The sequence below is a fragment of the Xyrauchen texanus genome, chromosome 15 (assembly GCF_025860055.1).
Source record: "Xyrauchen texanus isolate HMW12.3.18 chromosome 15, RBS_HiC_50CHRs, whole genome shotgun sequence".
NCBI classification, from domain to species: domain Eukaryota; kingdom Metazoa; phylum Chordata; class Actinopteri; order Cypriniformes; family Catostomidae; genus Xyrauchen; species Xyrauchen texanus.
In genome coordinates, this window is record NC_068290.1 from 20902933 (window position 1) to 20920907 (window position 17975).

A 17975-nucleotide genomic window follows, 5' to 3' on the forward strand; every position below is an offset into this window, starting at 1 on the left:
TTGTTATCATCATGTCTCCTGTGTTTTTAAACCCTGCTGTTTCTCCATTCCTCTGTCGATCGTTGTTGAATGTAGATGTTGGTAAATGTAAAGATATATGTTCTAATGATTTGTGTTCTCCTGCTCTCCATGGATGTTTCCCCCAGCCTGTGTTCTCGTGTTTATGTTTTGTTTTCCCCACGTGGATGTTTTGTTTGTTCCCCGTATTGTTTCATTCTGAGTTACCCTGTTCACCGTCTTGTTTCACTCATTAAAGAAGCTGCTTTTAGATCCCCACTCCTCGTCTGCCTTCGTCTGAGTCATAACACTATTATTACCTATCATTTTAATTTTCATATTTGAATGATAATAAGACATTTAATAACTTTTATTTTCGTTCACATTTTCATTTTTAATCATGAACTTACAGGATGAGCATATATCTTACCACTGTATGTGCATATTTGAATCTCCATTTTCGACAGTATCATCAACCCTAGCTATTACCAGTTGAAGACACATACCTCTTCCAAGCACACAATTACATTCTCAGCTGTATCAAGGGTGTTTCTATGGCAGGGCTACAAATCACAAAGCCAAAGTGTGATTTCCCCAACTTACACTGAACAGCATATGAAGCCAGTACCACTGCAGAGCTCAGAGGACACTTTAATCTGCAGTTAAAAAAACAACAAGATTACACTCTCCATCAGTCATACAGTAAATAACAAAATAATGGGCACACTGTGAGTGAATATTTACCTCCCCTCAAGAATATCCTTCTTAATTTGCAAGAAATAAAAATGCCTGCAAAATCAAAAAAGGGTCAGAATACCTCTCACTCTGTAAATACAGTATATATATATATATATCATTTGCACATATACAGGGAAATGTACCTGGTCTGTTCATGCTGGAGGGAGTTTGGGTCAGAGATGAAGAACCGCACTCTAAATATTAAAAAGAATGGAGCAGAACCTGAGGGAATAACATAGATAGAGGGAGAGAGCAGAGGAAGGAGTCAGAGGAAGAAGGATAATCTACCAAAACCTAATGTAGCCAACAGAGATTCACTGAGCAGATAAAGAGTTTATAGCAAAGAAAATGTGGTTTTGGCAAATGTGGTAATTTACAATTTACATTTAAACAAATCTATTAATAATCCGTTATGTGCCAAAAAAATGCAGGTGGGCAATGAAGCTTGAGCTGCAATCACCATCTCTGCCTTACTGAATGCTCATGACGTCTGATGACTCAAGCAAGTTGATTAATTAAATCAGCCACCTCCAATTCTCATGAGGAAAACAAACATTTGTCTTCTGATGTGCTTTTAAGGGAAACAACGTTCTCTGCTCTCTTATGAAAAATTCATATTAAACATTCATCAGACATGTGTACACAAGAGAATACTCGGCTAATCGTTAATGTCTGCAGTTGATGAGGATGCCAATACAACTCCCACAGAATTCCTTAAGAAAGCCTCAGGTACACCACTATCCCACATAGGCTAACCATCATCAATATTTTTTCTTTTCAAGACCATGTCCATGTTTTCTCTCTGCCTTAGTAGCATGTTTACTTGTAATGTCTGAAATTTGGCAATGCAAAAAAACAAACAAAAAACAAGTCACATAGGTAGGCTACGCTGTGTGAGGACAAAGGTGGCAAGAGCGCAAAGTGGGTAGCGAAAAAAAACAAATGTGCTTCTTTTCTAAATTGTAGATTTGTTTTTGCAATGCCACAACAAATTACAGGGATTCAAACTCATGAGGGGTGAAAAAGGTAAGATAATCACTGGTCCACAAACATTTTTCTGGGGATATTATTTTTAAAGAATAAGCTAAAAGCTATTTTAGTGATTCAAGTTTATTCAAATTTAAAATTGTGCAGAATTAGCTGCAAAATAAAGAGTATTTTGGTGAGGCTTGCTTCTGTTTCACAAATGTGTTCAATTTTATTAACCCTTGTGCATCAATTAAAAAAAGTTACACATAGGTTCATTATGGACAAAAATGGCCATGTCCAAAAACTGTCATAAAAATATTATAGATTTATATTTTTTCCACTTTCACTGACATAATTTTTTAACCAGCATCAGCTCTAATCATAATGACCAAACATTCATTCATTTTTAGAATTTTAACCCTTTAAACGCTGGTTTGTTTACATAATGCCACTGTTGTTTTTTAGGAAAAAATGAAAAATAGTAATTATTTTCAATTTAATAGATGCTAAGCAGAATTTTTTTTCTTTGATTATTAGAGCCTCGTATATGTCAATGATTAACAACAACATTCATTTTGATGCTTTCATATTTTTTATGCAGTATCAGATTTTAAAAAAGCTACCACTTAGGTCCATAATGGACAAAAATGGCCATGTCAAAAAGTGTCATAAAAATATTATAGAATAACATTTTTTCTACTTTCACTGACTTATATTTTAACCAGAATCAGTCCTAATCATAGTTACCAAACATTCATTTATTTTCAGAATTTTAACACTTTAAACGCGGTTTGTTTACATAATGCCACTGTTGTTTTTTATAAAAAATATAATAATTATAATTATTTTCAATTTAATAAATGCTAAACAGAATTTTTTTATTTTTATTATTAGAGCCTCAGACACATACAAACCACACTCTGAAATCCATACCAACACACTCACACAATTATATATTCATAATGTATCTAATTGGCTCTATAATATGCATAAGCCAAAAACAGCAGAAAACAACAACAAAAGCTGATGATATGCCAAACCTGAAAAAATGGCACGATCTGGTAAAAAATATTTAAAATGTACATTTTGAAGCCTTGCCAACATAATGAAAGCATGTTAAACAAGATTGCATAATTTTATAGTTAAATGGCACTGGGATTAAAAATCGCAGTTTTAATGGGTTTCAATGTGCCATTTTTGTCCAAAACAACGCTAAGAGGGAGTATTTTGTGTAACTAGTGCAAAAAATATTTTTTTAAAGAAAATAGGATGAAATATTAAAATTCCAATAAAAATTCACACCTGTGGAAAATTTTATGCAGTTAGCATTAACACAGACAAAGTTATCAAAAAAACAAAACTGAAAAAGCCAAAAACGTCCACAAGGATGCACAAGGGTTAACTGATTAGTTCAGTGACCCCTTCTGGTGGCGACAATGAGAGTCTTATGTGCTATGTGTGAATAATTTTGAGTCATTCATGACCGAAATCTACCAAGAGACTTTATAGTGTTTAAGCATTAAAAGAACAAAGCAGATCTATAGTCTTCCTTCAGTCTGAGCATTATTTTTCATCCAAAAAGAACAACAATAATAGTCTAATAATAGTGAGTTTCAATAACATCATTATCTTCTCCTTTATTAAAACTCGCATGGCTACAAATCTACTGACTTCAGTATAAGAATTATAAACACAAAGCAGATCTATTGTATCATTTCCTACAGTAGCCTATTTAAACTGCTGTGCATGGCTTTAATCAGAAAAGACCACAGTAATAGACAAATAATAATAATTTTGAGTTTCAATAATGTTCTTTCATTGTAAAGCACATTTCACATGAGTTGAGTCAAGGCATCAATGCTCTGTTCAACGCCAGCATCAAGTGCCACATCGCCCTCCACATGACAAGAGTTGCAGAGAGCATCACAGAGGGGTGATTTTATGAGTTTGCCACGTAAAAAATGGGAGGTGTGCACAATAAACATTGAAAACATGTATTTGGAAGAGAGAAAAAAAGCTTGCAGAAAATTTTTCACAGCACCACGGCACAGTGGTTGGGAAACACTGCCCTAACCTTTGCATGTTTATTAGTTTTTCCTTCTTTGTTTTTATAGAAAGACCTCTAACTAAACTTTGTTTAAATAAAAGGTCAAATATAAATTTAATATAAATTTTAAAACGCTTTCAGTTGCCAATAAATGTGTTGTCTCATCTCCGTCTCAACACATTTTTTGGTCATTGCTTATTGATAAAGACAGTATATGAAAGGAGACAGGATGTCATAGGGAAATTACACAAGTGGGACCTGAATTGGGGCGCCCACATGAGTGACAGCAGGCCAGCATGCGGACTAACTGCTAGGTTACATCTGCGACCCGTTTAAACATTTAACCACTTATAAATCTATTTCCCACCCAATTGGCCCAGAAAATGTCAAACAAATCAATTTATTCTGGGTGGCCATACTGATGTGAGTGTCTACTTCTTCTCTCACCTTTCAGCTGTTTCTTAAAGGGTTTGTTGGGGTCCAGCCACCTCTGAAATGACAGGTATTCACCATTAATGAATCAGCTATATCACTGTGAAATCGTTTAGTTTCTAATAACAGTGTATTAAGTTTCTCTATTTCTGGGTCACAGCAATAAACTAAAACACACACACACTGGTTTACCGGAGAGCTGGAGGTGTCCTCATTGATCTGCAGGCTGAAGTACTGTTTCTCCACTATGTTTAAGTGTTCAAAAGCCAAGTCAAACAACAGATGACCAGCATCATGTTTCTGCAAATCAATAGTACATGCTGTCCCATGAATTGTGTGAGTTTTGTTTTTTTTAGATATCACGCTGTCAAAACATTTTTAATTCATTTTCTTACACAGCATTTATGAACAGTTTTTCAGTAAACTCAGAATGTTTTAAAATAAGGTACATTAACTGAGAAGAAAAATTACATAAGTCTTGTTTTCAGGTTCAATCTAACAAAATTTGACAATTAATACAAATTTACTTAAAGGTATAGTTCATCCAAAAATAAAAATTATTTAATCATTTACTCACCCTCATGCCATCATAGATTTTAGAAGAATATCTTAGCTCTGTATGTCCATACAATGCAAGTGAGTGATGGCCAGAACTTTGAAGGTCCAAAAAGCACATAAAGGCAGCACAAAATGTATCCATAAAACTCTAGTGGTTTATCAATGTCTTCTGATGCAATCCAATTAGTTTTGGGTGAGATGTAACACATTTTCGATTACACTTCCTAGTGCTTGAAGCATGCACAGAGCGCTAGATGGTGCTATAGGAAGTATAATCATGTAAAGTCATGTGTCATGGCATCCGCTCATGTTATTTCTTCCTGCATTGCATGTCACATGTTTAAACTAGCCTCTTCCGTCAGCAGTGAGGGATTCACATGTGATAAATGTAAGGAATTAGTCAGGCTGACGGAGAAGGTTAATGAGTTAGAGACACGCATCCGAACGCTAGTGGAGGTCAGTGAGAAAGAGAAGCCAGTAGATACTGTTTTGGATGTGAGTAGTACAGAGAGCAACACACACACTTTGGTTCCGGCTGTAGAGCCCCCGCAGCACTGCATTTGGGTGACGTCTTGGTGGCATACTCGCTCAGCAAAGAGACACCACTCTCCCGTTCCTGTTAGGGTTTCCAATCAATTTTCCCCACTCAGTGATGCACCCACTGAGAATCATGTTGAAAGAGCCCTTGTTATTGGCAATTCTATTGTAAGGAACGTGGAAATAGAGACTCCAGCCACTATTGTTAATTGCATTTCGGGTGCCAGCGCATCTGACATCAAATCAAATTTACAAGTGCTGGCTAATGCTAAACATAGATTTTCTAAAATTTTTATTCATGTAGGCACTAAAGATGTCCAGCTTTGCCAGTCGGAGATCACTCAAGATAATGTTAAAGCGGTGTGTGAATTTGCAAAAACTATGTCAGACACTGTAATATACTCCCTCCTTGCTCGTTGTGGTGACGAGGTTTATAGTAGATTAGTGTCACTGAACGGCTGGATGTCTGAATGGTGTCTGGAGAAATGAATAGGATTCATAGACAATTGGAAGAGCTTTTGGGGTAGACCTGACTTGCTAAAGAGAGACGGACTCCATCCCTCCATGGAAGGTGCCGCTTTCCTCTCTAGTAATTTGGCTCATAGTCTTAATAATTATAGTATTTGACTAACTGGGGCCCAGGTCAGGAAGCAGACAAATTGGTTAATCCGAACATCTGCTAGCTGCCTTGAGATGTCACACAGGTCACATAAACTACAACACAAAGAGACTGTATCACCTAGATATCTCATAGAGACTGTGTCTGTTCCCCAAACTATCAAACACAAACCCATCACTAAATCATTTAGAAAAAATGTGATTACGATAAAACTTATTACGATAAAACAAATTAATGACATACATCATATGAAGATAGGGCTACTAAACATTAGATCTCTTTTTACCAAAGCACTAATTGTAAATTAAATTATTACAGATCATAGTTTTTATGCACTCTGTTTGACTGAAACCTGGCTTAAACCAGATGAATATATTAGTTTAAATGAATCTACTACCCCAGGTTATTGTTATAAACATGAGCCTCGTCTGAAGGGTCGAGGAGGTGTTGCTACAATATACAGTGAAGTGTTTGGTGTTACTCAGAGGACAGGATATAAATGTAAGTCTTTTGAACTAATAATGCTTAATGTGACACCGTCAGATATAAATAAAAAAATTATGTAGTCTTTTAACCTTGCTACAGTATATAGATCACCTGGGCCATATTCTGATTTCCTTGGTGAATTTGCAAACTTTTTATCAGATCTTGTAGTTACTGTAGATAGAGCTTTAATTGTTGGTGACTTCAACATTCACATAGATAATGAAAATGACAGATTGGCATTAGCATTTATCGATATTCTGAACTCTCTTGGAGTCAGACAAAATGTAACGGGACCAACTCATCGCCATAATCATACACTAGATTTAATTCTGTCATATGGAGTTGATGCTGATAATATAGAAATTCTGCAGCAGAGCGATGACTTCTCGGATCATCACCTCGTGTGTTGTATACTGTGATCAGCTAATGTTACTCAATCTACACCATGCTATCATTCAGGTAGGACTATTCATTCAATCACTAAAGATAGCTTCACTAATAATCTTCCAGATCTATCTCATACACTCAGTAAACTCCAAAGCCCAGAAGAACTTGATGAAATAACAAAAAATATAAATGCAGTCTTCTCTAGCTCTCTTGATAGTGTTGCCCCTCTTCAATTAAAGAAAATTCAAGAAATAAACTCTGAACCATGGTACAATGATCACACTCATGTTCTCAAGAGAGCAGCTTGGAAAATGGAGTGCATGTGGAAGAATAAAAATTTAGAACTATTTCGTGGTGCATGAAAGGATAGTATCTCATAGAAACTCATAGAAAATAACCACAACAATCCTAGCTGTTTATTCAGTACTGTGGCTAAATTGGTTAGGAATAAAGCCTCAACAGAACCAGATATTATGTCGCAGCACAAGAGTAATGACTTCATGAATTTCTTTACAGATAAAATTTAAATAATCAGAAATAAAATTGGAATTATCAGTCATAGCACCTCAGAAAACAGTGTCTTTTTTCCTCACGTGCAACTGCAATCCTTTGCTGTCATAGGTCATGAAGAGCTAACAAAACTTATCGAAACATCAAAAGCCACAACATGTTTGTTATATCCAATACCAACTAAGCTCTTAAAAGAGGTATTTCCTGTAATTTCAGAACCTCTTCTTAATATCATTAACTCCTTGCAATCCTTAGAAGATGTCCCAAGAAACTGTAAACTGGCAGTTATCAAACCGCTTATTAAGAAGCCACAACTTGGTCCTGAGAACTGGCTAATTATAGACTGAATTCAAATCTCCTCTTTATTTTAAAAATACTAGAAAAGGTAGTATCCTCCTAAATATATTCATTTCTACAGATAAATAGTATATACAAAGAATTTCAGTCAGGATTTAGGCCCCATCACAGTACAGAGACAGCACTTATCAGAGTTACAAATGACTTGCTCTTATCATCTGATCGCGGCTGCATTTCTGTAAGGATCTCCCTTTTGGGATGTTATTCTCCCAATAGGGGGAGAATGTTCCCCTCCCCTCCTGCAGATGGCACTAACACCCCTAACCCAGTTCTACCATCCACTCACTAACCCTCATTCCCTTCACCTGTGCTTCGCCCTACATAAGCCTGCTTCTTTTTCACCAAGGTGTTCAGTCTTGAGACTTTGTACCCTGTTCTTCCCGTGACCAGCCCTCAGCTAAGTTTCTTTCTAGTTGCATTATTGATCCATGTTTCTCTTTGTTTCTCAGTTTTGTGGAAGCTCGGCTTACCAAGTTTATTTGTACTTTTTGACCCTCGTGTCAATTTTGTTTTTCAGTTTTGTGGAAGCTCAGCTTTCCAAGTTTATTTGTACTTTGCAATTCTCTACAATTAAAAGATTATATATACTTTTTGGAAGAAACACAAGTATCCAAGACTCTTTACTTTTCTGTTTTTGGTTCAACTATTGGGGAATTAGCTCAGTGGTAGAACACCATACACTTAAGCATTGCAGACCTGGGTTCGATTCCCACCTACGGCAGCCCTGCCACAGCTTCTCTTCTAGTGCTTTTAGATCTTAGTGCTACATTCGACATGATAGATCACAACATTCTTGAATAGGCTAGAGCATTATGTTGGCATTTGTGGAGTTGCATTAGCATGGTTTAGGTCCTATTTAGCAGACAGCAACCACTTTGTCTATGTAAATGAGGAACTGTGAAACCAAACAAAAGTTAAGTATTGAGTACCACATGGATCAGTTTTAGGGCCTCTGCTTTTCTCCTTGTATATGCTTCCCCTTGGAGATATTATCAGGAAACGTGGAATAAGTTTCCACTGTTATGCCGACGATACCCAACTTTACATTTCTTCAAAACATGATGAGATTTCAAAATTCTCCAAATTAGCAGAGTGTATCAATGAAATAAAAGATTGAATGGCCAGACATTTCCTTCTACTCAATTACGACAAAACAGAGGTACTAATTATTGGACCAAAAAACTCAAAAAATAAGCTGCTAAAATAAAATTAGACTCTCGATGGATATACTGTTACAGCATCTTCAACAGTGAAGAATTAGGTGTTATATTTGATACCAATCTGTCCTTTGAAAATCTAATTACAAATGTTTGTAGAAAAGCATTCTTCCAGCTTAGAAATATTGCTAAATTATGGCACATGCTCTCTGTTGAATGAATTAATGCATTCATGACCTCAAGACTAGATTATTGTAATGCATTACTGGGAGGATGTCCAGCAAGATCAATAAATAAACTTTAATTGGTTCAAAATGCGACCATATTAGCCCCATTTTATCATCGTTACATTGGCTACCTGTTAAATTTCGTATTAATTTTAAAATTCTGTTAACTACATATAAAGCTTTGAATGGTCTAGCTCCACAGTACTTAAATAACCTTCTACCACGCTATATTCCACGTTCATTATGATCGCAAAATTCTGGCCTGTTAATAGTTCCTAGAATATCAAAATCCACAAATGGAGGTAGATCCTTTTCATATTTGGCTCCTAAACTATGGAATAGTCTCCCTAACGATGTTTGAGATGCAGACGCACTCCCTCAGTTTAAGTCTAGACTAAAGACTCACCTATTTAGCCAGGCATACACCTAATTTATCTTCAAACCCCCAATTAGGCTGCTTTAGTTAGGTCTGCTGAGACCAGAAACCAGAAACATTGATCATGATCTATAACTATGTAATAAATTGAATGGCATCTATGCTAATATTATCTTTATTTGTTTCCCTGCCTCAACCTCGGGATTCCTATCCTGAGGTCACCAGAACCAGCTGGATCCAGCACCATTCATGTTTCGTGTTGGACTCCACTGCTACGTGTCACTGAATGATGATGACTAAATGCAGCCGGTGCCAGCCAAACATCATTTCAATCTATTATGATGGACTTCAGAGGATAAACTGATGCCAACTCCAACCATAAGACATGGGATACTTCATATGCCATTGTCTGAACCTTGGACTTAGGATGGACCACACCGAATCTCACCGAAATTACCGGCCAGGTTTAACTGCGATGCACCTCACTGATCTCTGCCTGCATCACCTCGGTCTACTGATGGACTATACTCTTGAAATGCAATACATAGGACTATCAATTGCCAACAAAAGCCTCCATCAGCCAATTTACAAGGACAATTGCATTTATGTGAACTTCTGCAGTTAATACAGGATGGACTTCAAAGACATTAGTCATTAATCTTACAGTCCCTTAACACTTACTTAGTTTAATAATTTTAAACCATGACTTGCACTATACATAAGTATATTATATTATATTCATGATGTTAGCCTGAGGGGAACTGGTCCCCACAGTGAGTCTGGTTTCTCCCAAGGTTATTTTTCTCCCATTAACCAACATCTTATGGAGTTTTGTGTTCCTTGCCACAGTCACCTTCGGCTTGCTCACTGGGGTAATAAATACAATTAATATATAATTTTTATAAATATATAATTATTTTATAAACACAATTCACAATCGTATTTTATCTAATTACACAATGATATTATAGTTTTATCTTCGGTTAATGCCTGACCTTCTGTAAAGCTGCTTTGAAATGTTGTGTGTTGTGAAAGGTGCTATACAAATAAAATTGTCTTAACTTGACATGACTAATCGAGTTTATAAATAACCTGATCGCCTAGGAGACTGCTGATATCAAGATTTATAATTAAAAAGAAGTTATATTTTGGTCTTTTCACACCCAAAACCGATTGAATCACTTCAGAAGATATGGATTAAACCATTGTAGTCTTATGGATTATATTTTGCGCAGCTTTTATGTGCTTTTTGGAGTTTCAAAGTTTTGGTCACCGTTTACTTACATTCTATGGACCTACAAAGCAGAGATATTCTTCCAAAATATGTCATTTGTGTTTTGCAGAAGAAAGTCATACACATCTGGGATGGTATGGGGGTGTGTACATTATGAGAGAATTTGATATTTTTAGGTGAACTCTCCCTTTTATCCAGCTTGTCTTTCTTACCCCATTGACAAATAGTGTTTTCTTGTTTCAAGCATAAACCCCACAAAATTTTGCCAGAGTTCTCTGAAAACAAGACTTACTTCATATATATATATAAAACAGTAAATATACTATGTGGTATATGAGGTTTAAAATAAAATAACAAATCAAATTATCACACAACAATTAATACAAACTGATTTTAAATACAATTTTAAGTGGCCTCAGTGCCACTGCCTTCATTTCTATTTAAGATACACTACAGATTTAAAATTATACTGTTTTCTGTTGACTACATCATGACATTTCTGACTAATGTGCGACTGTGTGGGTGGGTGGTTGTCCTTCAGAGTATCAAGCCAAGGTTGCAGCATTGCAGTATGGAACATGAGAAGAGGAGCACCAGTATAACATCCATCTCCACCCTCTAACTGCCAATAAAGGCAAGCAAGTGCACACACACACACACACACAAACACGCACACATGCACACACACACACACACACACACACTCACAAATTCCCCTCTCTTTCCAATGCCTCCTTTTTTGACAGCCACGTTTCTCTCTAATACTGCAATATTAATATACTGGTACTCACACTGACAGTAAAATTGTGGGTTGTGCCATCAGGGAAGAGCACCAAACACAGTAGACTAGAGCGTGGCATGTGTGTGTTTTTGGACAGACCGGCCTGTCCAAGAGAAGTGATCCTATTTCCAAGCACACACCATGGGGATGTCATCTCCAAAAACTCTCACACAAATGCACACCTGTCAAAACAAGGAATTGAACAGGTTAAACACTTATTCAAAACGTGCACAAAAACACAGACGATGACGAATACTCTCTGTAATAATATATTGTGACACACACGAATAGTACTGAACATACCATTCTAACGTTATGAAACTAACATATAAGGTACATTATAATCCAATGTAGAAAGGACATTTCAAAAACATGTTGTGACAACAAGACAACAGCTAATTCCTTTGGGATAATAATCGTAATTATACATCTCATGCAAACAGTGTTCCAGCCCGACAGATGGATGGACAGGTCAACACAGATACTCAGCCTATGACACATTCATTGCAATGTATAAAGTAGTAATTACATACACACCCACAAATTTCAATAAATCATATTTCCCACTATTTGCACTGGGGTGTAAATAGCATCTACACTGTTTATTTTTTTTGGAGGGGGAGTAAATACATTAGAAAATATTAAGTACTTTACATTGAAATATTAAGTAAACAAATATTAAAACAAGAAAAAGTGAATGCTGTTGCTTATAAGTAAATTATAGTAAATTATTATTCATGACTGTTTGTTATCTTTAAAATGTGTAATCATGTATGAATCCTAAAGTAGAAAACCTTATCACATTTATTTGCTAATTTGAGTACATTTCAAAGAAAAGAAACTAAGTATATTTAACTTACATTTTTAAAGCTGTTGTTCCCAGCAGACTTGAATAATTAATGAGCTTGCAGTTTCCCTGTTTACAAGGAGATTTTCACCAATTGTATTGTTGATTTTGTTGTTACGTTTGGGTAACTTCTTGTATTGTGAAGTTCATTTTCTACTCAAAATTACCTTTTTATGGTAAAGAAAATTAACTGTTGATTGTTACCATCATCCTGTTTTATGCACCAAGTGTCCAGATCTGCATGCGCAGCTCATGATCTTGTTATCATCATGAAAGCAAGGTGATGTTGATGAATAGTCTACAAAGTATTTATTAAGCTTCCCTGTGGTAAGCTTCCGTGTGTCATGTGGTTCATGATTAAGGACGTTAAAAAAAGTATTGAAATGCCAGTACACTGTAAAACGCATGGCTTAAGCATTGCTGAAGTAAAATTTCCAGACAAAAAGTGAGTCAAATGTACCTGAAACATAGCATTGCAAAGTTAACGGTACTTGAGAAGTTCTAAGCCTCCAAGAATTGTGTATAGCCTTTGCTTGAAAATCTGGTCTGTTAGGGCATTTTCACACCTGCCCTGTTTAGAGCGTTTGTTTCAGAAACTGGCATGTTTTCTCCCTTGTTTCGGAAAATATAAACTAGGCAATAGTACACGGATCCACACCAAAACAATCAGCCCGAGACCACCTCGACCGATTGCAAATGAACTCTGGAGCGGTTCGCTTGTGGTGAGAATGCAAACCGGCCCAACGGAACAACGCATCAAACAATGTCCATTAAAAACCATGAACATAACTGAGGGATCTTTGGAGAAGACATCTGTAGATCAGCACTTCTTTGTAATTCATCATCAAAACATAATATAGCCTTTTGGCAACTATATTTGATATAATTGCACGTTTAAAATAAGAGCTGTTTTATCATTTCTGAGGTAATTTTAGTACGCTCGTTTCTCTCTTTTGGATAGCGGCAGAACAGGGGTAGGATGGCGTTAGCAACTTTTTGACCAAAAAACTAAACATTTTTACATGGCTTTACTCTGCTGTTTGTGTGTGCGTGCATGTGTGTACGTGCAAGAGAGGGAGAGAGAGATCTGTGAGAACAGGCACGTTTCAACTTGTGATGGATAAAAATAACCATGATGGAAACTTTACAACTCAAATCCATCCGAGTGATGGATAATTTGTATTTGGAGCACATCAACTTTACAACTCATATCCATCCGAGTGATGGATAATTTGTATTTGGAGCACATCCCCTAACTGGCAACACTCGAAAATTCTCTAAAATGTTTAATGGTTGACATGTTTTATAGGCATATAATCTTAACCAGTATATCAATGGATGAGCTTAATCCTGGAACAGTGAACAAACATAGTGACCAATAAGTAGACAACTTGCTCACATGTGACTTTTACAGTATTAACATTTACATTTACATTTATGCATTTGGCAGACACTTTTATCCAAAGCGACTTACAGTGCACTTATTACAGGGACAATCCCCCCGGAGCAACCTGGAGTTAAGTGCCTTGCTCAAGGACACAATGGTGGTGGCCGTGGGGTTCGAACCAGCGACGTTCTGATTAACAGCCCTGAACTTTAGCCACTACGCCACCACCACTCCTAACATAGTTTTGGTGCATTTTGTAATGTTGCCTTGTGAAAGCGAACAAACCAAGAAGTAAATGCAACATTGTAACAATTAAGTCTCCGTTTCCAAACAAAGCAAACAGTCTACAGTGTCTGAAAATGCCTTTAAACTTAAAAAAAAAAAAAGGTTTCCTAGGCTTTATTAAGTAAACCTCACTCCCAGTGTTGGGTAAGTTACTCAAACAAAGTAATTGTAAGAGGTAAAAGGGAAAGGAAGAGACGAGATACGGCTTGAAAATATAAATAATAATTTAATGATTAACTTAAAGCAAAAGACATACAACACAATCGCATACAGGGCAGCTGCTTGTAGCTCTCTCTCTCTCACCCGAACTGCCGCCTCCAGCCACTCGCAGGCTTGATTAGCCTGATTAGGGGCCGGGCGTGCGGCATCATGGCCCGGCCCTGCCCTCCTCCTTGCCACACTCCTCCCTCTTTTGCTTCATGCCAGGAAGCTCCCAGCAAGACATACCCCCCCCCCCCCGCTCACGGATGGCGGTCTTCTCTTTGACCCCGCCGCATTTTAGCGGCCGGTAGGGGTCTTCTCCACCGCTGCAGGCGGTCGGTAAGGAGCCCCTCCTCATTCCTCCACTTTCAGGCGGCCGGGGTCCTCAGTCTCCCAGTGGATGGCTGCGGCTGCTCCTTTGGGGTGAATGGTAGTGGTGATGATTCTACTACGCCGCATCCCTCCTCCTTACCGGATTTCGGCACCAATGTAACAAGGTAAAAGGGAAAGGAGGAGGGGGGAACTGGACAAAGCATCAAAGTAATGTTTAATGAGAAATTAAAACATAAAGACAAAAGACATAAAACACAAACGCATACAGGGCAGCTGCCTGTAGCTCACTCTCTCACGAACTGCCACCTCCGGCGGCCTTTATCCCTCTTGCGGGCTTGATTAGCCTGATTAGGGTCCGGGCATGCATCATCATGGCCCGGCCCCGTCCTCCTCCTTGCCACAGTAATGAATTACTAACCATTAATTACATCTTCTACAGTGTAATTAGATTACTGTACTAATTATTCTGTCTGAAAAGTCAGTGAGTTGTGCGAAGATGCCTTGGAGAGTAGCATGAGCCTCCACACGCACTACGTCTCCATGGTAACACGGTCAACAAGCCACGTGATAAGATTGCATATTGACTGTCTCAGACGCAGAGGAAACTGAGATTCGTCCTCTGCCACCCGGACTGAGGCGAGTCACTATGCCACCACGAGGACCTAGAGCACATTGGGAACTGGGCATACCAAATTGAGCAGAAAAGGGGAGAAAATCCGAAAACAAAACAAAAAAGGATTGACATGAAATTGTTCTTTTAATTCTTTCAAATAAATCATATAAAATCAAATAAATAATTCATGAACTGGCCAAAGAATTTAAATGGGCTGCATTAAATTAGAAAATATAAATTTTTAACATTAGACATGGTTTCGATTTTAAATTCACTTTTGTTTAATATAGAATTGTTCTATAGCCTATACCGTATTTAACACAATTAGATCAAAAGTAATTAATTAAATTCCTGAAAAATTAAGAGTAATCCCTTACTTTACTTAATTTTTAATTTGATTACAGTAATTTATTAGTAATGCATGACACCCAACAATGCTCACTTCAACAAAAAAACAAATTCAGTCTACCTTTTCATTTTAAGAGTTTCTAGAATTTCAGTGAGCACCTTCAAGCATTCTGAGGCACATTAATGTTTGGTGAACAGAACAGAACATCGGAACAGAGCTACAAAGAGAAGAAGAATTAATTTAAAAGCATTTGGGTTTCAGTTACTTATCCTCATCTCCCTTTCCTTCCTTTTCTCACACAGATAGCCATCCTCTTTCTAAGTTTAAACATGTTCTTACATTGATTTTCTCTCTTCTTTACTACACCCAGCACTGTCCAGGAATGTGAAATATTCTACAATCCAGAGACAAATTGCACAAATACATAAGCTTGGACACACACATGTACTTACAAAGAGGCACAACCAAAATGTCCTAAAGAGACATAAACACTTTTAAAATGCATATAGCTCCTACAAACAAACACATACTGTACACACACGTTGGTCTTACGACCATTATGAGGACTTTCTATTGACTTTACATTATATTGAGCTAACTATATGATATACCCTAAGCCTACTCCAAACAGAAACCTTTTTGCATTTTTCGATTTTAAGTTAATCATTTTTTGGTGCCTTAGAATCTAATTCTACTACAAAAAAACTAAACAAACGAAAAAGGCTAAGAGGAAGTTTAGCCTACTGGTTTGCCCTCTCTCTCTCTCTCTCTTTCTCTAAAAAAGTATAACATACAAGAACATATCTAGCCTACCTAAAACACATTTCTAGAATATATTTCACTTTCACTCACGTTTGAAAACAGCTCTTTTTGCAGGAGACATGGGCTTTTCTGAGCGTGACGTCTTAATTTCTGAATCAAGTTCATGCAGATCTGCTCGGGAGCTCTGCTCCCGTATAACTGAACTTTAATTTTAGTGACATAAACATTTTGGCTGGAACAAAAGACAAAATATTGCTCCGCTGTTAAAAGGACAAGAATCGCTATAGTTGACCGATCTCTTGTTTTTAAAGGCAGAACGTCAAATGGCATCTATCTACATCTGGAGTCAAACCATGACATTGCTAAAGTACAGAAAAGTGTCTGATAGACGCAGAAAGTTACCTGCTTAGATGTTTGCAGTTGTCTGTTCGATACTAGTGGTTCTTATATTCCAACCCAGTCTCATATTCCCCGTGATGAGGGAAACGATTCAATGTTAAGGCGATCATGGTCGCAGGTGTCGGTAAAGTTCCGGAACATGTTTTTCTTTTTTTCCCCTTCATCTCCGGGTTCCTTTGGGAGGTAATCACAGCGTCACTGCGCTGCCCACGAGATCTAAAGCTGAATTTGAGGAAATATATTGTTATTGTGTTTCCCTTTCTCACTGGTAGTGTGGATTGAATTACAATACACAGTTCACAAATTGCCTTGCATGTAATTTTCACCCGTATTAGGAAGATTTCCGAGTTTACATGAGTCTTGATTGTTCAAATTGAGCGTGAACTTTGAGGAATTCCGGCTGGGTGCGCACAATCTCAGGTGCATGTGCCCGCCGGTTTAGGGCGCTGTCTGTCCTGGCCCTGAAGAAAAATTTACTTCACTATGAATATTTATCTTGGTGGGAATTGAACCCTTAATCTGCACTTTATTTATCTTTTACTCAAGAGTTGAAGGCGTCAAAAAGAAGTGTGTGTTTGCATGTTATTGGTCAAGTAACTATTGCTTTACTGAGCTCAAAACTTATAGGAGTAATTCGGGTTCAATACAAATTATGCTCTATCAACAGCATTTGTGGCATTTTGTTACTTACCACAAAACTCGGACTCGTCCGTAATTTTCTTTAAAAAAAAAAAAAAAAAGACAAAGACCTGGGTTACATTGAGGCACTTAGTGGAAGTGAATGGAGCCAATCCATAAACATTCAAATACTCACTGTTTCAAAAATATAGCCACAAGGCGTAAACAATATGTGCGTTAACATGTTTTTTTGTTGACGTCATTAGCCTAGGGTTCACATAGTTTTCCCAACCTACACTGTGAATGTTGTATTTTAGGCTATATGTACAAGAACAATACAATACTTTGTGTGTTATTAGTTAAAACAGATTGTGTTTTTCATTAACATAACTTATTTTAAGACAATTTACTACATAAATGCAGGTAATTGCAAGGTTTCACATATTATTTCTTGCCACTGCAGAAATCTCATTTGACCAAAATCCCACTACAAATGACTGTACATCAGTTCTTACTGATTGTGTTAACACTTAATTGCGCAGCATTTTAATTGCCTTGTGGACAGATCCAACTTTGTGCATTCTCGTTGCTTTGCTCCTCCGTCCTCAACCACGTGTCCCAGAAATCGATCAAAGTCCGCCATCACGAAGAACAGAGGACGAAGGAAGCTTCCAGAGGATGCTTGAGCGAGGAAGCACAGAAGAATCCAACGTTTTGTCGAAAAACTTGACGCACACATAAATTCTCCTCCCCTTTCACATCTGACACA

At 37.2% G+C, this 17975-nt stretch overlaps 1 protein-coding gene and 1 long non-coding RNA gene across 3 annotated transcripts in view; one reads left to right on the forward strand and one right to left on the reverse strand.

The window, feature by feature from the left end:
• The window catches only part of LOC127655639 (tyrosine-protein phosphatase non-receptor type 3-like), a 51209-nt gene extending 34151 nt beyond the window's left edge, over positions 1-17058 (reverse strand). The window contains exons 1-8 of one of the 2 annotated variants that reach the window (XM_052143549.1): positions 16915-17058; positions 16592-16810; positions 11423-11594; positions 4376-4483; positions 4199-4241; positions 879-957; positions 742-786; positions 601-653 (exon numbers count right to left, since the gene is read on the reverse strand). In XM_052143549.1, the coding sequence (XP_051999509.1) occupies positions 601-653; positions 742-786; positions 879-957; positions 4199-4241; positions 4376-4483; positions 11423-11566 (472 nt within the window). In that variant the 5' untranslated portion in view covers positions 11567-11594; positions 16592-16810; positions 16915-17058. Of the gene's footprint in view, positions 1-600; positions 654-741; positions 787-878; positions 958-4198; positions 4242-4375; positions 4484-11422; positions 11595-16591 lie in introns of both variants that reach the window. The other variant, XM_052143550.1, reaches the window with a different exon arrangement.
• Positions 1651-10457, forward strand: LOC127655641 (uncharacterized). Its single transcript, XR_007972059.1, has 3 exons — positions 1651-1761; positions 4206-4253; positions 4344-10457. It is a non-coding gene; the product is annotated as an uncharacterized LOC127655641 (long non-coding RNA).
• Positions 17059-17975: the final 917 nt, after the last annotated feature.